Genomic DNA, 25,116 nt, shown 5'->3' on the forward strand with positions numbered 1-25,116 from the left:
CCTTAAACAATATTTAACCGCCAAATAAAGACAATGACAAGGCCATACTGCCAGCTAACATGATGCAGTTAGGCTCTGTCTAGCAGATAATGCAAAAACCCTTTCTCCAGAAAAGGATGTAAAGTCCTTCAATGATGTTGACTCTTCTCCTTGATATCCTTAACTTGACTTTTATTATGTAATGTTGAACAATACTGAACTATATCAGTCAATACATCTTATGTTATGTGATAGAATGGGAGGAAACCAAAGTTACTTCACACACACACACACACACACACACACACACACACACTCATACCAAAGTAAGGAAGTAAACATGCTCATAGTAAGAAATGCCCATAGTTCTGGCCATGGTCACCCAATATTCATTCCTGAAGGGTCTGGGCCATGAATAGTCCTGTCTGAATTGGGTTCTTCGAGTTTCCCATGGACTTTAATCGAAGGGCGTGGCAGAACTAAGAGTCACCCTAAGGGACCCCTTGTATTCCACACATACTCTTCTTTACCTCCACTGTGAGTAGCAGTTTAATTCCTCGGTGGTAATCAGGATCAATCGCCCCACTGAGCTCTGTAGCTACCTTCTTCGCCTGTTGATTCAGAGTCCTGAGGAGGCCAAAGTAGCCAAGTGGCATTCTTAACTTCCAGTTCAATGGAATCATTCTGTCTCCTGGTGCCTTCTCCTCTTCTGGACTGCGTTCAAAACTAGCAGGTTTGGGGTTACTCAGTTAATGGGCTAGCGTAGCACACCCAAATGAAAAATATGTTACTTCCAAAATCCAAAGAGGCACACTAGGTGTTGTGCCTCATTTTTTATTGTAGGGGGGGCCAGATGCAACTACTTCTGTTTCACTTTAGAAGGGATATCTCAACATGCCCTGTACCACTGGACCCCTAGAAATTCCACCAAGGTAGAAGGCCACAGAGTTATTTCCTACCGTCTGACACACAAATGTCTTGCCAGTAAGTCTAGAGTAGTTACTACTTCTTACTTGTTAGGTACTATCAGCATAATATCATTGACAGAATGGACCAGTGTGATGACTTGTCGAAGGGAAGGACAATCAGGATTGCTGAGAACTAAATTATGACATAGAGTAGCAGAATTGTCCTACTCCTGAGGAAGGACAGTAAAGGTATATTGCTGGCCTTTCCAACTGAAAATAAACTGCTCTATTATTAAACTGGTGGTCTTTACTGACAGATATGAAGGCAAAAAAAGAGAAGAAGAACATTTTCCAGATCACTAGCTGCATGCCAGTTACCAGGGGATGTGCTAACTTGCTCAAGTAACAAAACCACATCTGGTACAGCAGCTACAAGGGGACTCACCACTGGCTTCAGCTTACAATAACCCACTGTCATTCTCCAAGACCCATCTGTTTTCTGCACAAACCAAATAGGCAAGTTAAATAGGGATGTGGTGAGAATCACCACCCCTGCATCCTTCAGATCATTCATGGTATCACTAATCTCTGCAATGCCTTCAGGGATGTGGTGTTGCTTTTGATTTATTATTTTTCTAGGTAGAGATAGTTCTAATGGCTCCTACTTGACCTCCCCATCATAAGAGCCCTCACTCTACCGATCAGAGAACCAAAGTGGGGATTCTGCCAGTTGTTGTGTCTGTCTGTTCCAATCATACATTCTAGAACCAGGGAAACAACCACAGGGTGGGTTCAGGACCCACTGGGCCTACGGTGAGATGAAAAAACTGAGCTAAAACTCCATTGATCACCCGGCCTCCATACGCTCCTATCCTACCAAATAGGGACCAAAGTGGACCAAAGTGATGTTTTGAGTCTCCTGGAATTAGCGTCAATCCAGAGCCAGTGTCCGTTAGCCCCAAAGTCTGATTATTTTCTTTTCCCCAGTGCACAATTACCCTGGTAAAGTGCCGTAAGTTCCTTTGGGGAACGCTGGGGGAAAGATTAATAGTATAACTCTTTGGCGGAGTTCAAGAGTTCTTCCTCCAGAGGACCCATCCTCCCCTTCATTCGAGGGGTTCCGTGTCTACAAACCAGCTCAGAGTTGGGAATTGATTGAGGGAGCATTATTCTCTCTTTTTATGGTTCAGAGGTTTGTTCACTTAGAACTTTTCCTCCTATACATATAAAGTAAGAATGTAGTAGGCTCCCCATCAATTTCATTTCCAAACCACCATGACGAACTAGCCAGAGCCACAGCTCTCTGTGAGTCAGGATGTTCTGATTACTGCTTTGACTCTGCTGTCCATGATAGTAACCACACCCACTTTGCCTTTGGTGCCCGAGTGCTGCCAATGGTATCCAATTATCCTTATTGCATTTAGGTTTCCCAATTCAGTGGCATCAGATTCCACTGTAATTTCTAACCTACAGAGAAGACCAATCACATAGCTCTTCAAGGATGCTGTGGTCTCCTCACAAATTGATTTCTCATAGCCCTGAAAGATAAGTCCTCTGGGCCCTTCCAGAGGAGATGAGCAGATGTCAACTGATAACTCCACTCTAGCATCCCAATAAGCCTTTGGACCCCTTCCTCTATAATTTACTAAGGAAGTCCTGGCATCTCATTTTCATTCAGTGTCAGCCACCTTTTGGTCCATGTTTCAGCCAACCAACCCAACAAATTGTTAGAGCCCCGTCCAAGCGGACTTGCGTGAATAAATTCGGCCTGATCCAACTTTATGTCCCTTCCACAATTATCTTGTACCCTTAATATCCATCCCACACATATTCCCTGGGTTTATATCTGTATAAATTAGAAAAAATCATGTAGTTCTTTTGGAGTGCAGTGTACCCGTTTATGGGTCACACTTTCTACATCACCTTTTGGGGCCTACTGGGACTTGAGTCGAGGTGCATGTCTAGAAGCAAAGAGAGATGGTGGGATGGGTTCTCAAGAGAACCAGCGGTGCACTGCAAGGCAACCACTTCCAGGAGGCCTTTCAGCTTCCTCAGGAAATGCATGGTTAACCACCTCAGAGGGGGATGAAAAGGCTGCTTCTACTGGCAAAAGACACAACTTGGTGGAATGGAATTTAGAAATTCAATGTCTCAACTTTATCAGGAAGTTCCCAAATGTCTCTATTCCAATTTTCAGGACTCCAGGGATGAGACAACTAGATATCATGTGAGGCATGGTGTCAGCTCTCAGAAGGACGCTCCTTGTGAAAATGCATCACTGAACCTAGTCAGGCAGAGGCATCAAACAAACCCAAATTGACAGGCATTCTACAAAAACCAACAACTGTTTAAAAATCTTCAAATCATAGAAGACAAAAAGCCAATGTTGGTTCCTGGATTGGATTCTGAACCAATAAAAATTTGTTTTGCTCTTAAGGACATTAGTGGTGCAAGTGGCAAATCTGAGTAAGTTCTGTAGACACTGAGGCCTCAGGGGAAGCAGGAGTTGAGGACAGAGTATAAAAAGATAATGTAGGAATAAAAAGAAAACAACAATCAAGGAGGGCATGAAGATGTCTAGTTTTATTATTTCACATCAGGCTGGGTTTACAACAAGGTAAGCTCTGAAGGACCTAGGGTCTGTGCTTTGGGTTCCCAGGGCAGCCACACATATGGGGGAGGAGGTGAGTAAATGGGTTTGGGGGAGGGGTTGTGGCTTCTGGGCACCAGGGCACAGGGATCCTCTGGGCCAGAACTCAAGGCTGCACTCAGACCCCTCAGCCCCTTGGGCAGGCCCAGCAGGGGGAGCAGGAACAGGAGGAGGGCTTTGGCCACTCGCTGTCCCCAAGCCTGCGCTCCTTGGCTCAGGGTCCACTTCAGCAGCAGCCTCCAGACGACTGACCGCTGCCCCCTCCACAGCAGCTGGAGCCCCCCGAGGGCTGGCTGCAGCAGCCAGGGCTCTGGTGTCTGTGACGGTGGGAACTGCGTCGCCTGTGGTGGCTCAGGCAGCAGCCGCCGCCCCCAGAGCTGCAGCAGCCTCCGCCCCCAGAGCTGCAGCAGCCGCCGCCCCCAGAGCTGGAGCCGCAGCAGGAAGAGACTGGGGGGCACTTGGGGGGGCACTTGGGGGGGCACTTGGGCGTGGGACACTTGGGAGGGGGCTGGCACTGCTGCTGGTTCTGCTGGCAGGACATCTCGGCTGGCAGGGTCAGGAGCTGAGGGAGAGTCACACAGTGAGTCAGACCCAGGACCCTGAGCCCCCCTGCCCCACCCCTTCCTGTCCTCAACATCATTTCTAGTGCCTTTATTTGATGAACTGTTTAAATGGAGTCCTTGATAATTCAACAGAGAGACTTTCATTATTTCTAATAGTTCCCCAAATGCCCTCACATCATCTCTGGAGTGCTTCATCTGTTATAGAATTAGAGAACTGAAGCCAAAATATGTTAAGAAAAAGTGCTCAAAATCAAACATCTAGAGGAGATATTCTACAGCAAAAATCACGGAAATAGTAAATCTAGGTGACAGTTTAGAAATGAAATTGTTTCTTTAGGGAAAACAGTCATTCCCTCTTGCAGAACTTTCTAGATATCCTTGTCCTGTAGGGACATAGAAGTCCACACCCGCAAAGGACATTGCAGATTGGCTGGAAGAATGAGCTGAGGGAGAAGATAATTTACTGTAAGCTGGGACTTGCACCGGGCCCCTGACCGGGCCCCGCTGCCCTGGCATCTTGCAGACGCTCCCCTCAAACTAACACCTCAGCATCAAGATTTGAGTTGTTCCTACTCAACTCTGAAGTCCTTTTGTCTGAGTGCTTAAAATAAGTCAGTCAGTTGTGATTTCCTCTCTGCTGGCTGAGTGTCACTGTTCCCATCTTTACTTTTCCCTGGAGGGACAGTTATGCTTTCAAAGATAAACCTCCCTGTTGACAACAGTTATGGGTTGGTATGGTGGTCAGTGTTGCAAATCCTTCCAACCAGAGACCAACAACTACAGATCAGTTTGTTTTTTCTAGTGTACTGTCACACTCACACAGTTCCTTCTACTCATGTTCCCAGCCTTCCTAGCTCCTTGCCCCTCCCTCAGTGTCCCTGCGACTTGTTCTTTGCTAATATGAACCCAACCTCATCTTCTTCTCACTGCCACCCACCACACACACACACACACACACACACACACACACACACACACACACTGCAAAGGCTCTGCCCCCCAGCCCCCACCTCCTGCTCTGGTTTGAGCTCCCTCTGCGGAAGGCTCTGCTTTCAGTCCCAGGGGACACTTACCGGTGCACAGGCAGCAGTGGGTCTGTCAGCACCTCAGGAGAGGAGTGTATGGAGGTGCTCTGACTCTGAAGCCCTTTTATCCCGGCTTTGGGCTCTGCCCTCAGCCTGTGAGACAGGACCTGGGCACGAGGGGACTGCCTCCTGCCACCCACGAGGTCCTGTGACAGGTGGTGACTGGCAGCTCCTTCCTGCCTCCTTCCATGGGGCTCAGAGCAGCTGCTCCCAGCTTGGAATAGGGCTGCTTAGAAAAAGTACCACGGGAGAAAAACTGTAATCATCCCCCACCTTACACTCCCACTGTCCCTGCAGGATACCTGCCTGGCTCAGTTTTGGAGCTTGAGTTCCCAATGTCTCTTTTCTTGCCTCCCAAATCTTAATTCAATGTTTCAGTCCGGTTTAAAGCAAGTTTCATAGAATCCTCCAAATCTTTATTACCTTATATGTGAGTGTGTGTGTGTGTCTGTGTGTGTCTGTGTGTCTGTGTGTGTGCACGTGCACATGGGCCCATATGTACGTGTGCCTTAGGAACCAACAAACAACTTGACGAGTCAGACTCAAGAGAGAGTCCTGGTTCTGACACCTATTAACTCCATGACCTTGTGAAAAATACCTCATCCTTCTTGTTCTCAGTTTTGTCCATCTACAGTAGAGATAATATAAAAATAACTACAGGGGTGTGTATGTGAGAGCTAATGCAAAGAAAATTTCTGGTAGAGAGTTTATAACACGCTGTATTCCTTAAACAAATGCCAGCACATTCACTTTTTTAAAATTACAACTGTTTTCTAAGGAGAGTGAGTGTGGTTGGAAAATACAAGACCCTTCTGTTTTCTTGAGATTAGTGATAGGTTTTAATAAGACAGTATTACCAGGAATAAAGTTTTATACAAGAGGGAGAGAGGGAAGACCTGGCCAGTGAAACTGAGAATTCAGATTTTCCAGGGGTCATGTAGGAAGGCTGAAGTGAAGTGAACATCCCTGCTGGAATGCGGCAGAGGCCGAGAAAAAGCTGAGAGGACAAGCTGCTAGGACATGAGAACAGAGGCTGGACTCCACACTCTGGGGCCAACATGTGAGTGGGAGAGACACCGTGAGCATGTGTGTCTGTGTGTTCAGGTGCCTGTGAGTGTGTGTCAGTGTGTGGTCATATCTATGTGATGACAGCCTGTGATTATGTGTCAGTGTGTGATCGGTTGTGACCTCATGTGAGGGCTTATGAATGTATATGTGTGGGAATATGTGCATGAATGTGCAAGCATGAGTGAGTGTGCAAGAGTGAGTGAGTACAGGGCTGATATTCAAGAGGTATATTCCAGCATACACAGGTGTTGCTGACTGAATGGTTGAAATATTAAAACCACTTCTGTAAGAGATAGCAAACAGCCACCACACTAACTCCCCTGCCCACCAGTGCTCCTGCCACCACACTGACTAACCCACAGAGTCCTCTACACCACTGGGAAACTAGGAGGACCATAACTGTCACATCAGGGCTTCTGGAATGCTGGTCCGGCTTCTGCTCTCGAAGCTCAATACCAATCTACAAAGTTGTAGAATGTACTTGAATAACAACCACTGTGTGTAATTTGTGTGAGTGCATGAACACACACGAGTGCTTAATCTTGTGCAAACAAGTATGACTGTGTGGAGGTTTGTAAACATGCTGACTTTGCCTCACCAATGGATTGATGGGTTCTACGTTCTGGAAAGACAGGATTCAGTCTTTATGCTTCTTCTAGCTACCAGCACAGTCAGGGCACTTGCTGTGTCACAGAGAATGTAAACCAGAGAGCCAGAGTGTCCTGAGTTTGCATCTCAGCTCCACCACTACAGGCTGTTATTATTGCAAGCAAGGAGGGAGCTTCTCTGAACCTCAGTCCTCTATCCCTGTTGGGAGTAGCCATACCTACTTCAGTAGGGTGGTGTCAATGTGTGCAAAAGTTGGCACACCTGTGTCAGTCAGGACTTTGCCCCTGTACATTCTTCCTCAGCTTGTCAGCCTCCCTTTTTGCCTCCAGGGAGCATAGCCTGCCTCACAGAGACAGGGCTGACTGTCCCAATGATAGCTGAGAATCACTGTGGGCTAGAGCTGCCAGGATTGCCTCAAGAGCAGGATCCATTTTGGGCAGGCGTTAAAACAGGGAAGATTCTGGAAGTAAAGGGCAACCACCAAATGGGATACTTATGACCTAAACTAAATCTTGTTTCCCCCTATGAACACCCACTCTGATCTTTTGTTCTACTTAATTGGTCCTGTCCTTGACCCTGAAATTCGCCCTTCCCCTTTACACCTTTGTATCACTGAAGGTCTGGAGCCCACGTCTTCCAATGTGTGGGAATAAGCAAAGGGTGCTGCCTGTAGGCTTGCTGCTCAGTCAGAACTGGAGAATAACAATAAAAGCAACAGCTAACATTTATCAAACTGTTTAATTACATTCTCATTGGACAACTCCCCCTTCCACCCCAAAAAGCAGCTAATCTTCTCCCCCACCACACAGATGAGAAAAGTGAGCCTAGGGAAGTTCTATAACTCGCTGCAAGTCACTTAGTGGAAGAGGGGTGGTTCTGGAATCCAGATTCAGTGTGACGGGGACAAAAGAAAAATCAGCAAGATGGTCCACACACAAGCACATGTGCATGTGTGCTAATTATGGAAATTAGTAAAAAGAAAATTAAATGAAGCCCAAAGAGGTGAAATTCAATCTCATGTTACACTGCAGAGTGAGGAAGGGTAAGGCAAGAGGGGTAAAAGCCCAAACGAGAGAGATGTGGGGAGAAGGTGATGTATGGGGGTGAGGAGGACACATTTGGAGACTGTGCTGAAATGACAGCTCTGAATGTGGGGGTGGTAGCGAGTTCTCATTTTCAAGGTGTTCTCACTCTCTCTATCTCTGAATTCCAAGGTGTGAGGTGTTTGTCAAATGTACCACCCAAGTCATCCCTTAATTGTATGCCACCCTGTCTAAATGTTCTTTGTTTTACGAGGGTCTTCTCCCAGGGACTGTTGGGCCCAGAGGCCCAGAGTCTGTGCTGGTTTCTCTGTTCTTATAGCACCCCTCACCTTCTGCACAAACAGGAATGGAGGTGCTTACTAAGGCTGCAATGATGGATTGACAGGGTGGGGGGACGGATGGGGGATGGATAGAAGGAGGGGAGACAGCTGAAAGGCACAGGAGTCTGATGGAGGAAGAGGAGCCCAGCCCTGCAGGTAAGAAATGCTCAAAACTTTGGTCTTTAGCTAACTCTGCATTCTCCAGGGTCTATAATAATGTGTTGGGGTAATCCAGACTTCTTTTTTTTTAGGTTTTAAAAAATTTATTTTTTAAAAGTTAACATGCGCATAAAAGGAAACTGAAAAACACAAGAAGCAAAGAACAAAGTCATCCATAATCACAAGCAGTTTACAGTTTGACTTCTAGATCCTATGTGTGTATCTACACAAGTAAGCATTTTAATGTAATTAAGATCGTACAGTTATGTACCATGCTTTTTTATACACCATAAATATTTACCATTTCAAAGTCCCCAAACTATGAGTATTTTGAAACCAAGAATACACTACATCAACTCCATCTGAAAGAAAAAAAATGTAATCCTGCCTTTCTTGGTGACAAAAATTTCATAAAAGACAAAAATGGCAACAGGCCTCTAGATAAAGATATTGGCAGAGTTACAATTAAAAAAAATGTATTCCCTTAATGTTCAGTTAAAACTGGGACAAAGTAAGAGTACACAATGTACAATGCTTCTAAAAGAATTCATTATCCAATCTATACTATTCAAATATTAGCAAGGAGGTATGTTTCCATTGAATCCCTTAATGTATTCCTATAATACAGCCAAAGAGACACACACACATTAACAGTTATCATTACAATGTAAATATGAACACATCCGCATACATCTCTCCCTCTATACTTCCTTCTGCCCCTTTCATGATATTTTCCTCTCTGCCTCCTTCTGGGTACTTCTGCTGGCTCTCAGTGACTGCCCTGGAGCCCAGAAGCATGAAAGGGGAGGCAGGTTTAAGAAAGGAGGTTCCACCTCCTTTTTGTTGTCCAATGAGAATGTAACTAAACAAAATAGTCCAACCTGTGGACTATTTTGTAAGAGAGGGGTTTGGTGGAGAGGGATGGAGTGGGTAGTGGAAACAATAGGAACCAGCAGTTTGGATTACCTGTGCCTCTGAATTATCTGGTTACCGCAATCCTCCAGAAATTTTAATTGAAAGTAGGGGGGTTGTGGGGGAAATAGTTCAGGGAAATCCCCAACTGAGAAATAATGGGGGCTGTGATTTTAATCACATATTGATGGTGGATATCATGTGTTGAGTATACAAGGTCTGTATAGATTGTCTCCTTTTTTTAAATTTAAATTCAATTAGCCAACATACAGTAAGTACATCATTAGTTTCAGATGTAGTGTTCAATAATTTATCAGTTGCCTATAACACCCAGTGCTCATCCTCATGACACATTTGGTTAGCTTGAAGAAACTTTTGTCTTCTCTTCACCTATGGGAGAAGTTTTAAGGCCTTATTCTCAACTCCTTTAGACCCAGAAGCCCTTGGAGTCTGTTCTCTGAAATATAATTTATTTGCCTCAATCCTTCTCTGCTATGTAGCTCTTGACTGGGGGATTCCCTTGCTCTTTCTCAGCCTGCAGGGATGCTTTCTCTCCCACATGTTCTCCAGATGGGCATCATCTCCCCCTGGTTCCAGTGGTGCTTTCATTTTCCGTAGGTATGGGATGTGTCTCCTCCGTACCCCAGCAGGACCACTGAGAACGACCCACAGCTCACCAGTGCATCTGTACTGTGCCTGTTCCTCTGCCTGCACCACATGCCCAGCTACCCTAGGGCTCTGGGGTGGGGGCGGGACAAAAAATCTGCAGGAATGTAACATTGTCCAACAACAGAAGAATCAGACTGAGACATGAGTGCCAGAGGAACTACATTTAATTGTTTGAAAAACAGGAGCAGAGGTGGAGGGTGGTAAGAAAGGTGTTCCGCATGCTGCCCAAGCTTCCGAGAAGCAGACATAGTAATGTAAATACACGTCAGTAGAGATGATTAGACAGTTCAGAACCAGATCCTTGTCTGAGGTGGAAATTGCAGTTGCTAATTAATAAGTAGAGATCGAAGAAACCACCCTCCTGGTGCTGCCTTTTCCTGAAGTGTGGCTGCAGTCAGAAGCTGGGGTGAATGGCGTTGACAGATGGCAGAGAGAGGGACAGTGAACTTCATGCTCTCTGTTTTCCTAGGAAGCTTGGCCTCTGGTCGAATGCTAGGGTCTTATTTCTGCTGGGACTTCTGGCACTGTTGGGGTGGACATTTCTGTTGGCACTTGGGGGCACAGGGCTCCTTGCACTTGGGTGGAGGCTGACAGGGCTGCTTGGTTTGCTGGGGTTGGGGGCAGCACTGCTGGGGTGGGGGGCAGCACTGCTGGGGGGGACAGCACTGCTGGGGTGGGGGGCAGCACTGCTGGGGTGGGGGACAGCACTGCTGGGGGGGACGGCACTGCTGGGGTGGGGGGCAGAACTGCTGGGGTGGGGGACAGCACTGCTGGGGGGGACGGCACTGCTGGGGTGGGGGGCAGCACTGCTGGGGTGGGGGACAGCACTGCTGGGGGGGACGGCACTGCTGGGGTGGGGGGCAGCACTGCTGGGGTGGGGGACAGCACTGCTGGGGGGGACGGCACTGCTGGGGTGGGGGGCAGCACTGCTGGGGTGGGGGACAGCACTGCTGGGGGGGACGGCACTGCTGGGGTGGAAGGCAGCACTGCTGGGGTGGGGGGCAGCACTGCTTCTGCTTCTGCTGAGACATTCTTCGTTGACACACAACTGGAAACAAAAAAACAAAAAAGTGAGGAACGCCTTCGCCATAGAGACACTCTGGGCCCGAGGACAGGGCCTGCCGCATTCACATCCTTCTCTGCTTCTACTTTGCCCTGATGGTTTCACAACTTAAGGTTTGTATGTCTGTGTATAAATATCCATGCATGTGTGTGTAAATATGTGTTGAATATAAGTTGTGGCCAAAAGTTTGTAAGTCATTTCAATTCTTTTCGAGACAGAGAAACATGGAAAGAATGAAGCAAGGAAGGAATGGGAGAAGAAGAGAAAAGGGAGAGAGGGAGAAGGAACGACAAGGAGAGCAAGAACAAAAAGTAATATACTTTTATGCCAAAACTATGGAATCTGGAAGAGGATTGCCTAGGATCTGAGTCCTGGCTAAACTATTAACCTGCTGTGTGACTTTGATCAAGTTACTTAGCCCTCTGTATATGCATCTCTTAGGGCTGTTGTAAGGATTAAATGGGTATATAAAATGCATACATATAAACATGCATACATACATGTATGTGTGTGCACACACACACACAACCACACAGGGTAGCTAGCACATGATGAGCACAGTGTAAAGGTTTTGACTTATTAAATAAATTTCTAAAAATTAAAAAAGAATGAGAAGGAGCATCTCTTTTCTCTAAGACAATTATAAGAGAAAGGAGTCTAGAGACAAAATGGACTTTTTAGCTTGATTCTTATTTACAGTTGAGGAAAACCAACCTCAGAGAAGGACGTAATTAGTCCCCAGCCATTCAGCACAAGTAGGTAGAAATGGTGGTCCCCAATTCCTGGAGCAGGACCTTCCCCCTATATCACATCATCTTGTCCCTGCTGCTCTGTGCTCCTTGGGGTCTCTGCACCCCAATGCAGTCTTCTTTCTTCCCTCCCTGTATTTGACTTTTCTTTAAACCACAACTCTGCCAGGTGCTCTGCCTCGTGGCTGGTGCGCCCTCTCCTTCTACTGAGTCCCTCTCAGCATCTGACAAGATACAACACCCATAACACACCAGCAGGATCCTCAAGACACTGGTCTCTTGGCAGACTTTCCTCTCCCATCTCAGCCCAGCTCCCCACACCCTCGGCTGGATGGCTTGCAGACCACTATTGGTTGGTCCCCAATAATTTGGTAAAGAGAAATGCCCAACTAGATCTTTCTGACCAACCACCCAGAGCTCCAGGCCAACTCCCAGCCAGGTTGGGACCATGTGGAGCAAGGCTGCAAGGAGAGGCACTGCTTTGCCTGACTTACCCAAGTTTGCCAGTGGCTGGAGTGTGGAGATGCCAAGGGGTTTGGGATGCTCTGAGCCTACCCACCTTTTATACATCTCACATTCCTGCCTAAGGCTATGAGGTGGCCTGGGATTGGAGTGTTGTAATTAGTCCCTAGTCACAATAAGACCCACCTGTCCTTCCTCAAATTTCAGGTTTTACTCACCGCCCAGGGCTGGCAGCCTCCCTCGTGGCATGGCAGGACTTGGGGGTGATGGTACCTTCACTCTGGCCTTGGCCCCACCTCCCCATCACTTTACGAGGCTGGCTGCCTTGGATTTCCAAACTCACTCGTGACTTTTGACTTAGAACCTTGGCATCTGGGATGATCCCAAGCAGGCATTCAGGTTTTGAGGGTGTGAGGGCAGGGTTCCAGGAAGCTCTGGTTGGCAGAGGGGAGGGGGTGGCCTGGGTGGGGTACATAGACAGCATTGTCTTAAGGAAAACTTAACAACTGAGGAGGTGAATGGCTCTCTGGGAGGCCCATTAAACATGCATGACTTTGACTTAACCTAGGCTCAGAGTCACATTCAGCCTGAACTGGTGGAAAGACAGTGCAAATGGCTTTGATTTTATGCCTATTGTTATTTAGGTAATAAATGGGGGCTGTAACCCTCTGTCCTGCCTTCTACTGAGAAAACCATTAGGTTGCATTTAAGGGAACTAGGTGGTTACAGTAGACAGTACTTATCTCTCATCTCTTTTTTTTTTTTTTTAAGATTTTATTTATTTGCGAGAGAGAGAATGAGAGACAGAGAGCATGAGAAGGGGGAGGGTCAGAGGGAGAAGCAGACTCCCTGCCGAGCAGGGAGCCCGATGCGGGACTCGATCCCGGGACTCCAGGATCATGACCTGAGCCGAAGGCAGTCGCTTAACCAACTGAGCCACCCAGGCGCCCCCCCCTTTTTTTTTTTTCTCATCTCTTTATATGTGTATAAGTCACCCAGATTCTAGGGTTCCCAGGAAGTGATTATCATAAGGTGGAATGGGTGGGGGAACCAAGCATTGAATTAGAATGAGATTCCAGAGGAGTCACCTCTGCTGGTCTTGGATTCTGAGCTGCCAGGGCCCCATCCCAATTCTTTCTCCCCACTCCTGTTAGAGATTCCAGGACACAGAGGGATGGCACAGGGCACAAACCAGGATGCCCTCCATATTTGGCAACGGATGGAATATATCTTTGAAACATCCCCAAGAAGTGTTTAGAGTAGAGCTCTGACCTTTACCAGTGGGTGACCTTGGGCACTTAAAGTCTTTGAGCCTCAATTTCTTCATCTACTAAGGAGAATAACAACACCACCCTGCATGTTAAAATGGGTTAAAAGGGACAACATACATAAAGTATGGGTGTAGTATTTGGCACAGAATGAGTGTTCCACAATTACTGGGTACTCCATGGAGTTGGGCTCTGAATACTAGGGCAAGACACACTCTTGGAAGTATGAAATAGTTGCACAATTTGAAGGTAAGCAGTGGCACTTGCCACCCAGTGTCCTAATACCTTGGCTGAAAGAAATGAACATAAGCTAGTGTCGAGGGTGGTGTGTCTTAAGTCTCAACATGGAATTTAGCTGTAAGCTCTACTGAAGCCTTAAAATATCCCAAGATCTTCGGAAGTCAGGCTGTAGCACTGAAGACACGGGCTTGGAAATCAATGGTCTCTCTCCTCAACCATGGTCCTGGCAGGCTCGGCACGGGACAAGTAAGTGAGACTGGGAAGAATCCAGGGGGAAAAATCCCCTGGCCTGCTGTCACTCTGACAGAAGTGATCCCATATAGTCTCGGAAATGGATTTCAGCTCAGGTCCCTAATAGCAGAGAAGAAAGGCTGTGTGGGACAGTTATCATGGAATGACCACCACCATTTATTTATCAAGATGGAGTGCCCACAGCACTGTGCCGGCACTGGGCCCATGGTGCACAAGAAGGGCTGGGCCCTCGCTGTTCCTCAAGGCAACAGGGCATGGGAAATCTGTGTGGCAGTTCTGCCTCTGTGCACTGGGCCTGTTTACATGGGAAGGAAAAATAAAACTGTTTCATGTCTTCTTCTCTTCTTCCTTCCAGAGTTTATAGATTTTTTTTAATAGAAGCATAGCTGACATACAATGTTATGTTAGTTTCAGTTGTACACCATTCAACAACTCTATATGTTATGTTATGCTGGCCACAAGTGTAGCTACCATTTGCCACCACAGAATGTTGTTATAATGCCATTGACTATATTCCTTATGCTGTACTTTTCATCCATGTGACTTATTCATTCCATAACTGGAAGCCTGTATCTCCCACTCCCCTTCACCCATTTCACCCATCCTCCACACCCCTTCCTTCTGGCAACCATTGGTTTGTTTTCTGTATTTATGGACATGTTTCTATCTCTTTTGTTTGTTTTTTGTTTTTTATTTGTTTTGTTTCTTAAATTCCACATGAGTGAAATCATATGGCATTTGTCTTTTTTCGTCTTATTTCACTTAGCATAATTCCCTCTAATTCCATCCATGTTGTTACAAATGGCAAGATTTCATTCTTTTTGATGGCTGAGTAATGTTCCATTGTATATAAGTACCACATCTTCTTTATCCATTCATCTGTCGATGGAAACTTGGGTTGCTTCCACATCTTGGCTATTGTCAATAATGCTGCAATAAACATAAGGGTGCATATATCTTTTCAAATTAGTGCTTTTGTTGTCTTCGAGTAAATATCCAGTAGTGGAATTGATAGATCATACGATATTTTTTATTTTTAATTTTTTTGAGGAATTTTCATACTGTTTTCCACAGTGGCTGCAAGGTTTTTGATTGCTTGACTTGGATTAGCTGAAGAACTCAAATCCAAATGTCACTGGAGTGATGCCTGCATAGCTAAGGAAAGTATGAACAGCTGCTAATTCACAAGTTTTGGATGTTAAATTCTGTCAATCTTTTCTTGCGCAGGCCCTGACCATGCAGAACAGAATTTTTGTGGTGGATTCAGCTGCCTCAAGAATGTATTACACAGGGGCACCTGGGTCACTCGGTAGGGCTAATGTCTGACTCTTGATCTCAGCTAAGGTCTTGATTTCAGTGTCATGAGTTCAAGCCCCATGTTGGGCAACACGATGTATTACGTAGTATTGCTTCTACCACCAGGGGACAGAAAAGGAATGGGTAATCTAGAAGCCACCAATAAAACTAGATGCTTATCCTGGGCATTTGGAATGCCATTATTCTCTGGCTTTCAGGAGCTTTGCTCTCTGTCTTTCTCGCTCTCCAATCCTCTCTCTCTCTTACACACATACACACAAACACACACACACACGTTGATCTCTCCCACACTCTAATAGCCAGCCCTAAGTGCTTATGGGCCTGTAAGTCCAGTTCTCAGTAAAGTTGATGAGAGAGAAGGTGGTATTTTCCTACCAATTTCCAAAGCATATGCACATACTTACTACCTACCATTGGTCTGTATCTAGTAGGCCCATGACCCCTGTTTCTTTACATGGTTCCCATCCTCTAAGGCTCCACATGGCTTTGGAGGACATTTCTCCCCCTATAGGATTTCCTTGGTGTTCATCTCATCCTCATCTCACTTACATAAACATGCACATGCTGGTGAGGGAGTGCAGATGAGAGGTGTATATAGAGGAAGGAAGTGGGTGGGGAACTTTCCCTCCATGATGTCTCTCTCTGGCTTACAAAAGAACACTCATTTGCTCAGTTTCTAGTGCTGGGCACCCATTAGCACATTCAGCCTGAGGAGAACCAGGACCTAGCTTGGTAGGAGGGCAAGAGGTTGAGATTTGCTGGGACCCAGTCAGTCATCAAGTATATAGGAAGCAGACACCATTCCCAGTTCTCTGGTGGCTGGGGGACAGTAGGACCACAGGCCCAGCCCTCAAGGAGTATTTGATCTTGGGAAAATAAGGCCAGCTCACTGTGACAGAGGACCTGAAGCTGGGAGGCAGACAATATGAGTCAGGACCCAAGGGAGGCTACGGAACAAGGGTAGCACGGGATCTTGGAGGAGCTGTCACCCTATGGGCTGGGCCACTGTTGACAGCAAAACATCAAGGAAGATGGGAGAAGCTCCAAGACAGTGGGCTCCTTCAGGGTACAAACACTGTCTTCATCTTTGCAAGCTGGTACCTAGCAAAGCTTCTGGTTCAGCTTTGGAGCTATATAAATTTCTGTGAAATGAATGAGGACATTCCAGGTGAGGGAATATAGACTGACTAAATGTTTGAAGGTGGGGAGATGTTATGTGTTTTTTGGGGAAAAGAGACTGCCCTACATGTGCTGGGTGATTGGTGCTGATGAGCAGCAGACAGTGACCTTGGGATCAGGCCCATGGAGGGCAGATTCACCAGGACAGCTGGGATTGCTGGGTGGAAAATGCAATGAGACCTGGGCTTTGGCTCTAAACAGTCAAATGTGACACTTTATAGTATACTGTATATATTTTTAAAAATTCTATTGAGTAGCATAAGGAGGTAGAAAGGCATTGGCTTATGTTTAGAAGGCCTGGGTATACTTCCGGTTCTGACAGAAATACGCTGTGTGTTTTTGGACAACTGGCCTCCCCTCTCTGAGGCTCAGATTTTCTACTTTGTGAAACATGATAATTCCAAAAGCTCTTTCCAAACATTAACATGGTATGACTTTCCCATAGGGAACAGAGAGCCAAAGGGCAGACACGTCTGAATGACTGTTGGCAGGAGGTGGGAGCAGGGGTGAGAGTGGGGATGATGGAGTCAGGGGCACCAGTTAGAAGAGAAGCAATGATAAGGACCTAGCCTCAGATAGCAGCAGTAGAAGAGGAAAGGGAGGGACACATTTAAAAATGACCTTTAGCTAAGAATACACAGAACTAGAGGGCTGAGAGAATGGAGGCAGACAGGGGAGGAGTCAAATCACACATTATGATCATAAGAGACAAAACGAGGGAATGCAGAAGGTAAGGCTAGGAGCAGGGCAGAGACTAGAGTCCTGTTCAAACATGTTGTGTCTGTGCCCACAGGACACCAAAAACTATACGACCATGCACTGCACATACACGGCTGTGCATAAACTGTGTACACACTGCTGGGCAGCAGTACAGGGGCATGATGAGGGACAGAAAGGAAGGAGATTTCACCTATTGGGCCGAGTTTGTGCTGGGCACTGTGGAGAAGCATGAGAAATGCAGGCAAGGAAGCTCTGGGTCCCAGAGGAGCAATCCTCCTTCCTGGTACCAGGGCTTGGTCAGGGAACAGAAAGCATTCCAGACTGAGAGGTGCCAGAGCTGGAAGGAGCCCAATAGTCAGACAGAACATCCCCAATGCTTGGTCCGAGGACTGTGTCAGCACTCGGTGACATCCTTAACAGGCCACCAAAGAATGAGAAAATGTTACCATACTTTGTGGAATTTGGTATAAGGTTGTGGAGCTCCATTTCTTTGGAAGGTCTTTTTTTTTTCTGTTTTCTCTTTTGAGACTATACACTTTCTAGAGTCATTAATTTTAAAATTAGCTTTATTTATTGAAGTGATAGTAATTATAAAGGGCTTTTTGCCCTTACTTGGGAAAATTAAAAGTTGGCCCTCTTTACCAATTGTGCTGTTTTTTTTTTTTTTTTTTAAATAATTTTAGTTTTGGTGAACTCCAAAAGCCTGGGTACTATGAATGTGGTCTGTCCAGTTTGTCACTAAGAAATATGGAAAAGGTGAGATAGACAAAAGAAGGGACTTACTTTAGGTCACATTTTATCAAATGCCCGAGAGAAGACTTGAACACTGGATACCCGACCAAAACCCAAACCAAATCAAACGAAACAAAACAAAATAAAACGAAAACCAACCAAATGAAACCAGACTTTGGCCAATGTCAAAATCTACGCAGGAAATTCTCTTTCCCTCTTGTATGCTCCTCACCGCCATCCCCCTTAAAGCCAAGGCTTTGCAATGATGGCAGGACCAGACTTGTGTGGCACCCACACCTGTCTCTTCCCAGACTCTCCAGGACACAGTGCAAGGCTCTGGCCCATCCCTGTTCTCAGGAGACACGCTGTGGCCTGCACTGTGACCTGACTGAGATGGAACCCATTCTCCTTTGCCTTCATCCAGCCTCTCATATCAGAGGGGATTAAACCCTTCAAACCACCTCTTCCTTTCCTGACTCTGAGGAAATTCCTAGTTGTGAGAAGTAATTCACTTTTAAGGTCCCCATGCTGGCTTTTACCCACCAGGCCTTTCCATGCCCAGAACCAATGATTTCATCATCATGATAGGGATGCCCTGGGATGCTTTGCTGCCCTATGGGACTGAGCTTACCTTTGCCCTGTGTGGCCCCAAGATGTAGAATGAAGCCCCTGAAAGGTTGAGGATCCACAAGGATTTGCCTCCAGGCTCTTGGTCTTATTTGGTAATATTACTCACTCCCATGCTTCTAATTACCACCTTATACTAACGACTAGCAAATCTGTATTTCCAGACCAGGCCTGATACCTGGTGCTTCAGATCCATGGGATATCCAGGTGCCTCCTCAGTGTCATCATCTGGTTGTCTCAAGGACTTGTTGGTCTCAACACTGGTTCCACAACTGAACTTGTCATTGCTCCTCCTACTCACTCTTCATTTTGGTGAACAACACCACCATGCACCCCTACCAGCCACCCTACAGACTGGACCAGAAACCTGGCACCACCTCTAACCACATCCCACCACTCACCAAGTCCTGATGATCTATCACCTAGATGGGTAATGTATGCCACACACGGTGTATGTGATTTTAAGAAGCCCCTCCCTGGTCTGGTCTTCATCAGATCTTGCCTGATTGCCAAAGAGATCCCTTAACCTATTTCCTTGTCTGCGGTCTCTCTAGTGCAAACCGTCTTATGCAGAGAAGCCAAAATGATCATTCCAAAAGACAAATGTAAAAGAATTTCTTGTCTTTAAGAAATAAATACACTGGGATGCCTGGGTGGCTCAGATGGTTAAGCGTCTGCCTTCGGCTCAGGTCATGATCCCAGGGTCCTGGGATCGAGCCCCACATCGGTCCTGGCTCAGCAAGGAGCCTGCTTCTTCCTCTCCCTCTGCCTCTCTCCCTGCTCATGCTTTCTCTCTCTCTCTCTCTCTCTCTCTCTGTGTCTCTGTGTCTCAAATGAATAAATAAATAAATAAAAAGATTTAAAAAAAAAGAAAGAAATACACTGAAGTGTTTAGGAGCAAAGAGGTATCACATTGGCAATTTACTCTCAAAATGTTCAGGAAAAAGAAAACAAAACATAGATGATAGAAAGATAGATACAGATATACAAACAGATATATAGTTATATAGATAGATATGTATCTATATACATATAGCATATACATGTGAATCTATACATATGTATACCAGCTTTATATACATATATCTATATATACACATAGATATATATACATCTCTCTCTGTATATTTATACATATATATATATACACACACACATATATCTTCTTCCTGAACATACATACATATCTATGTATCGCTCTATAAAAATACATACACACATGTACACAGAAGGGGGTGGAAAAGATATCAACATTTGGGAATTTCAGTGAATCTGTGTGGAGGTTGTCCAGAAATTTTTTGTATTGTTTTTGACACTTCTATGTAAGTCTGAAATTGTGTTAAGATAAATAATTTTTAAATAATGCATTTTAAATGTAAAGAGTCTGTGTCATTATCTTACATAGAATCCCTCGTTGGTTCCTCATAGCCTCTACCTACAGGACCGAATCTAAATTTTGACACAACACAGCCCGCCCACCTCTCCAGGTTTTTCTCACTACTCCCTGGGTCATGCTTCTGCCCCATCAGGAAGGACTTTCTTGTAGTTCCTGGCAGACAACCTACTATTTCTCATTGCAAAGCCTTTGCTCATGTGATCTTTCTGACCATATCCCCAACGCCCACCCACCCATTTCTGGCTACGGGGTAAATCAGAGAAATGATTCAAACATATAGAATGGTGGATGGAGCTGGATGAACTTTCCATTTCTCCATACCTTCTTCTTCCTGGATGGCTATGGTTTGTTCCATTTTTTGCTATGTGTGGTTCCCCTCATCCTGGAATACAGATACAAAGGATTCTGAGGCATAGCCTATGATTTTAAGTGGGTTAGAGGCAGGTGCAGAAAACTTGAGTAGTGCCTCTGGGGAGACCAAAGTCTCCTGATAAGACCCTTGAATTGGTGGTTTTTATCTCTTGTCACTCAATCGAGAGGACAGTTGTCATGAAGTCTGGTCCTGCTCCACTCCTGGTTCTCTTTACAGAGATAAATAAATCTCTAGTCAGTCCCCTGTGAAGTGTGTCAGGCAAATTTAAGCTGGAGCTGGAGGCTTTTGTGTGCCTGTACCTGTGTGTTTGCTGGGGTAGGGGCAGGGGTAAGAGGTAGCAAGGTACAACTTTCCTCTGCCAAGAAGTACCCGACCCTTCACCCTGCCTTTAGGGATGCCAACCAGTTATCACATCTAATTTTAAAAAGTAATATTCCCTTATATATATGGGTGACATCTTCTTTATCTATTCATCTGTTGAAGGGCATCTCAGCTCTTTCCACAGTTTGGCTATTGAGGACATTGCTGCTATGAACATTGGGGTGCAGGTGTCCCTGCTTTTCACTACATCTGTATCTTTGGGGTAAATGCCCTAAGTAGTGTAATTGCTGGGTCATAGGGTAGCTCTATTTTTTATTTTTTGAGGAACCTCCACACTGTTTTCCAAAGTGGCTGTACCAACTTGCTTTCCCACCGACAGTGTAAGAGGGTTCCCCTTTTTTCACAACCTCTCCAACATTTGTTGTTTCTTGCATTGTCAATTTTTGCCATTCTAACTGGTGTAATGTGGTATCTCAATGTGGTTTTGATTTGAATTTCCCTGATGGCTAATGATGATGAACATTTTTTCATGCGTCTGTTGCCATTTGTATGTCTTCTTTGGAGAAGTGTTTGTTCATGTCTTCTGCACATTTTTTTGGACTTGATTGTTTGTTTTTTGGGTGTTGAGTTTGAGAAGTTCTTTATAGATCTTGGATACCAGCCTTTTATCTGTACTGTCAGTTGCAAATATCTTCTCCCATTCCGTGGGTTGCCTCTTAGTTTTGTTGACTCTTTCCTTTGCTGTGCAGAAGCTTTTTATCTTGATGAAGTCCCAAAAGTTCATTTTCGCTTTTGTTTCCCTTGCCTTTGGGGACGTGTCTTGAAAGAAGTTGCTGTGGCTGATGTCGAAGAGGTTACTGCCTAAGTTCTCCTCTAGGATTTTGATGAATTCCTGTCTCACATTGAGGTCTTTCATCCATTTAGAGTTTATCTTTGTGTATGGTGTTAGAGAATGGTTGAGTTTCATTCTTCTATATATAGCAGTCCAATTTTCCCAGCACAATTTATTGAAGACTGTCTTTTTTTCCATTGCACATTTTTTTCCTGCTTTGTCAAAGATTAGTTGACCATAGAGTTGAGGGTCCATATCTGGGCTCTCTATTCTGTTCCATTGATCTTTGTCTGTTTTGGGGCCAATACCATGCTGTCTTGGTGATCACAGCTCTGTAATATAGCTTGAAATATTACTCAGCCATCAGAAAGGATAAATACCCAATTTTTGCATCAACATAGATGAAACTGGAGGAGATTATGCTAAGTGAAATAAGTCAAGGAGAGAAAGTCAATGGTTTCACTTATCTGTGGTTTCACTTGGTTGTGGAACTTAAGGAATAGCATGGAGGACATTAGGGGAAGGAAGGGAAAAATGAAGAGGGGGACATCAGAGGGGGAGAAGAACCATGAGAGACTATGGACTCCAGGAAACAAACTGAGGGTTTTAGAGGGGAGGGGGATGGGGGGATGGGTGAGCTCAGTAATGGGTATTAAGGAGGGCACATATTGCATGGAGCACTGGGTGTTATACACAAACAATGAATCATGGAACACTTCATCAAAAACTAATGATGTACTGTATAGTGACTAACATAACATAATAAAAAAATAAAAATAAAATAAAAGTAAAAGACAAAAAGAAATAAAAAAGAGAACTATAGGGCAATATCTCTGATGAACAGACTCTTAACTATAGAAACCAACTGATAGTTACCAGAAGGAAGGTGGGTGGGTGGATGGCTTAAATAGGTGATAGGGATACGAAGTGCACTTGTGATTGGCACCAGGTGATGTATGGAATTGTTGAATCACTATATATATTTTTTATTATGTTATGTTAGTCACCATACAGTATATTATACACCTGAAAGTAATATTTCACTGCATGTTAACTAAGTGGAATTTAAATAAAAACTTTTTAAAAAGGAAAAAAAAAAACAAAGTATTAATTTTAAAAAGTACTTGTGAGACATCCCCTTCCCCAAGCAAGAAAACATTCTGTTAAGATCCCATGGATGGGGAGGAAGGATGTCCACTGGCCTGGAATACCCAGATCTATAGGATACAACAGCCACTTATACATTCTCTGACCTGGTGGGAACCTGTGGAGCTGGAGACTGTTTTTCCTTCAGGAGCACTTAGGAGGGCATGGTCCTCTCACTAGCTTTAGGTTTGATGAAGATAAAGGAGAATCATGGTTACAAATCATCTTGCTCCTCCAAACTTGAGGGCCCTTACTTGACTTTCTGTATTGTTCAGAATCAGGGAAATAGGCAAGTGAGAGAAACTGAACCTGAACTAAAGAAAACAGAAGGCTAAGTTGATCTCTACATTAAGAAACTGACCATAGAAGAGGGGGGGACAAGAAATGAGTGTGCACACACACTGAATACCTGGTTGGTGGTAAAGATTCTATGCAATTTTAGAAAGGAAGGAAAGATTTTTTTTTTGAGGGTGGTAATTTCTATCTGTGTGATATCTATGTATCTATCTATTCATCATCTATCATCTATCTTTCATATATCTATCTATCATCTCTCTATCATCTATCTATTTTTCTATACCTAGATACATAGTGAGAAATGTGATTTAAAGAAGTTTTGCTCTGAGTATTAATGGAAAATTCCCTTGATATTTTTCTAGTGATCTTAAGCATTTAATTGCTTTCTGAGGTACTTCTCTGATGTGATACACTTCTTAAAGCAGTCACAAAACTGTCTGATTTTATGCAGGTTTCAAAAAATATGTAGCTAAAACATATTTTAATTACAAATATATGGAAATTTATAAATACATGACTGTTTATGTAAAATACATTCTTAAGTGTTAAAATATAGACTCAGTCCCTGGTTCTTAAGATTAAAGAGAAATGCATTAAATAAGCAGTTTGAAATATAGTTCATTTTAGGTAGCAAGGAACCAGGCAAAATGTCTCTCACCATTCTGGGCATGAGACATGGCAATGGTACAAGGAATGGAAATGCAGAGCCCAAGTGTGGGTCCCAGGAGCCTCTGGTCCCACTACCCGTGGCTCCCTCCTGGGTAACTTCCTTCTGCTCTCAGCAATAAAGCAGAGGCAGGGTAGACAGAGGCAGTGGAGGACCCCCTCCCTGCCTTTTCTTTTTCTATGCACACCCTTCAGCTGGGATGGTGCTGGCAAGTGGGCATGTGGAATCCAGATAAGCAAGTATCATGTTTGCTTTCTGGTAGGGAGAGCAAATGCTGTGTCTGGAATTCTGAGTCATATCAAAGGCTCTGTAAGGTCTATGTCCTGTACTACACACACACATGCACCCTCAATTTGTCTCCACTACTCTGAGGACTCTCTCTCTGGGCAATGTCCTTTGCTGGGCACTGAGGGAAGTACATATAAATAAAATGCATCCCCAGATGTTTGCTGAAGACCTAGAATGTAGTTAAGACAAAATTGGATACCATAAAAAATTGAAGCAGTATAAAGAGATCCTGTTTTCAAGTTGCTTAGAGTCTAGCAACTGGCAAAAGCGAAAATGAACAAAAGGGGAGCTCAATTTTTATGTAAATATAGACTCTTAGGTTTCCATTGAGAATCAGATTGTGGACAAAGAAATAAGACTCTCTGGGGGAAGACAAGACCCAAAGATTCAGCTCAAGAGAGGAGAATAGAATTGCAGCCAGCTGGTATGAATGGAGTGGCCAGTGATGCACCTATGTATGTCCCCATCACCACGTAGGTCCAAAAGGAGCAGCAGCAGGGCTATACAGTAGGGCTGACCTTGCTGAGGACCTCATGGGGGCTAATAAAAAGGCCTTACCAGCAATAGAAGACTGGTACAGCCTGGGGGAAGGAGGCAGGTGGTGGAAACCCTAGAGGTTACAAAAGGGATGTGATGGAAGACTCTCCAGAGTCAGTGAGCCCAAAGCTGTAGTGACAGAGAGTACCATCCAGCATGGAGGCCAAAGCTAACCTGAGAAACAAGTTAGGGCTCTTGGAAACAAAACTTAGACATCCCAAGAAGGAGGGGATGAAGATGTAATGAGAAGTTATCTATTTCCATTTTAAATGAGTAGTGTCCGATATTTTGAGATTCCAACAGAGTAGAAAAGAAAAAATACCCTTAAAATATAAAATTCAAATGGTATCTTTTTCATGAAGCCTTTCTCATCCCCAAGAAATGCGTCCTCTCTGTCTAAAGGTAGACACTCTTTCTTATGTCCACTGCTTTTCCCACATCTACTAGGATATGTAGAATATTCCTCTTGTTTCTTAAGACATTTGGGCATCTGATTTGTTAACCTCAATAGTATGAAACACTGAAGGACAGAGCCACAAATGTCTTCCTCAAAACTAGCACAGAGCCAGACTCATAACAAGATCTCTGAGCTCCTCCTTTTGTTGTGAGGCTGCTCAGGAACATGGGTCTATGCAAGGGTGTGGTCTTGGATGCCAATGACATTGAGTGGCTGTTTGCATGGTAA

General features: G+C 44.8%; 1 protein-coding gene across 1 annotated transcript; it reads right to left on the bottom strand.

Moving 5' to 3' along the window:
- Positions 1-3,455: 3,455 nt before the first annotated feature.
- LOC135363988 (late cornified envelope protein 1F-like) lies at positions 3,456-4,078 on the bottom strand. The gene has a single exon (XM_064587474.1). It carries the CDS (start codon positions 4,076-4,078, stop codon positions 3,764-3,766), a length of 315 nt encoding a protein of 104 aa, XP_064443544.1. The 3' UTR covers positions 3,456-3,763.
- Positions 4,079-25,116: the final 21,038 nt, after the last annotated feature.

This window comes from Mirounga angustirostris, unplaced genomic scaffold (assembly GCF_029215605.1).
Source record: "Mirounga angustirostris isolate CCGP_5_RB_7025 unplaced genomic scaffold, mMirAng1.0.hap1 SCAF_4, whole genome shotgun sequence".
NCBI classification, from domain to species: domain Eukaryota; kingdom Metazoa; phylum Chordata; class Mammalia; order Carnivora; family Phocidae; genus Mirounga; species Mirounga angustirostris.

Bases quoted from the DNA above. Each gene is read 5' to 3' on its own strand.
- LOC135363988 (XM_064587474.1), bottom strand. From the start codon at position 4,078: ATGTCCTGCCAGCAGAACCAGCAGCAGTGCCAGCCCCCTCCCAAGTGT.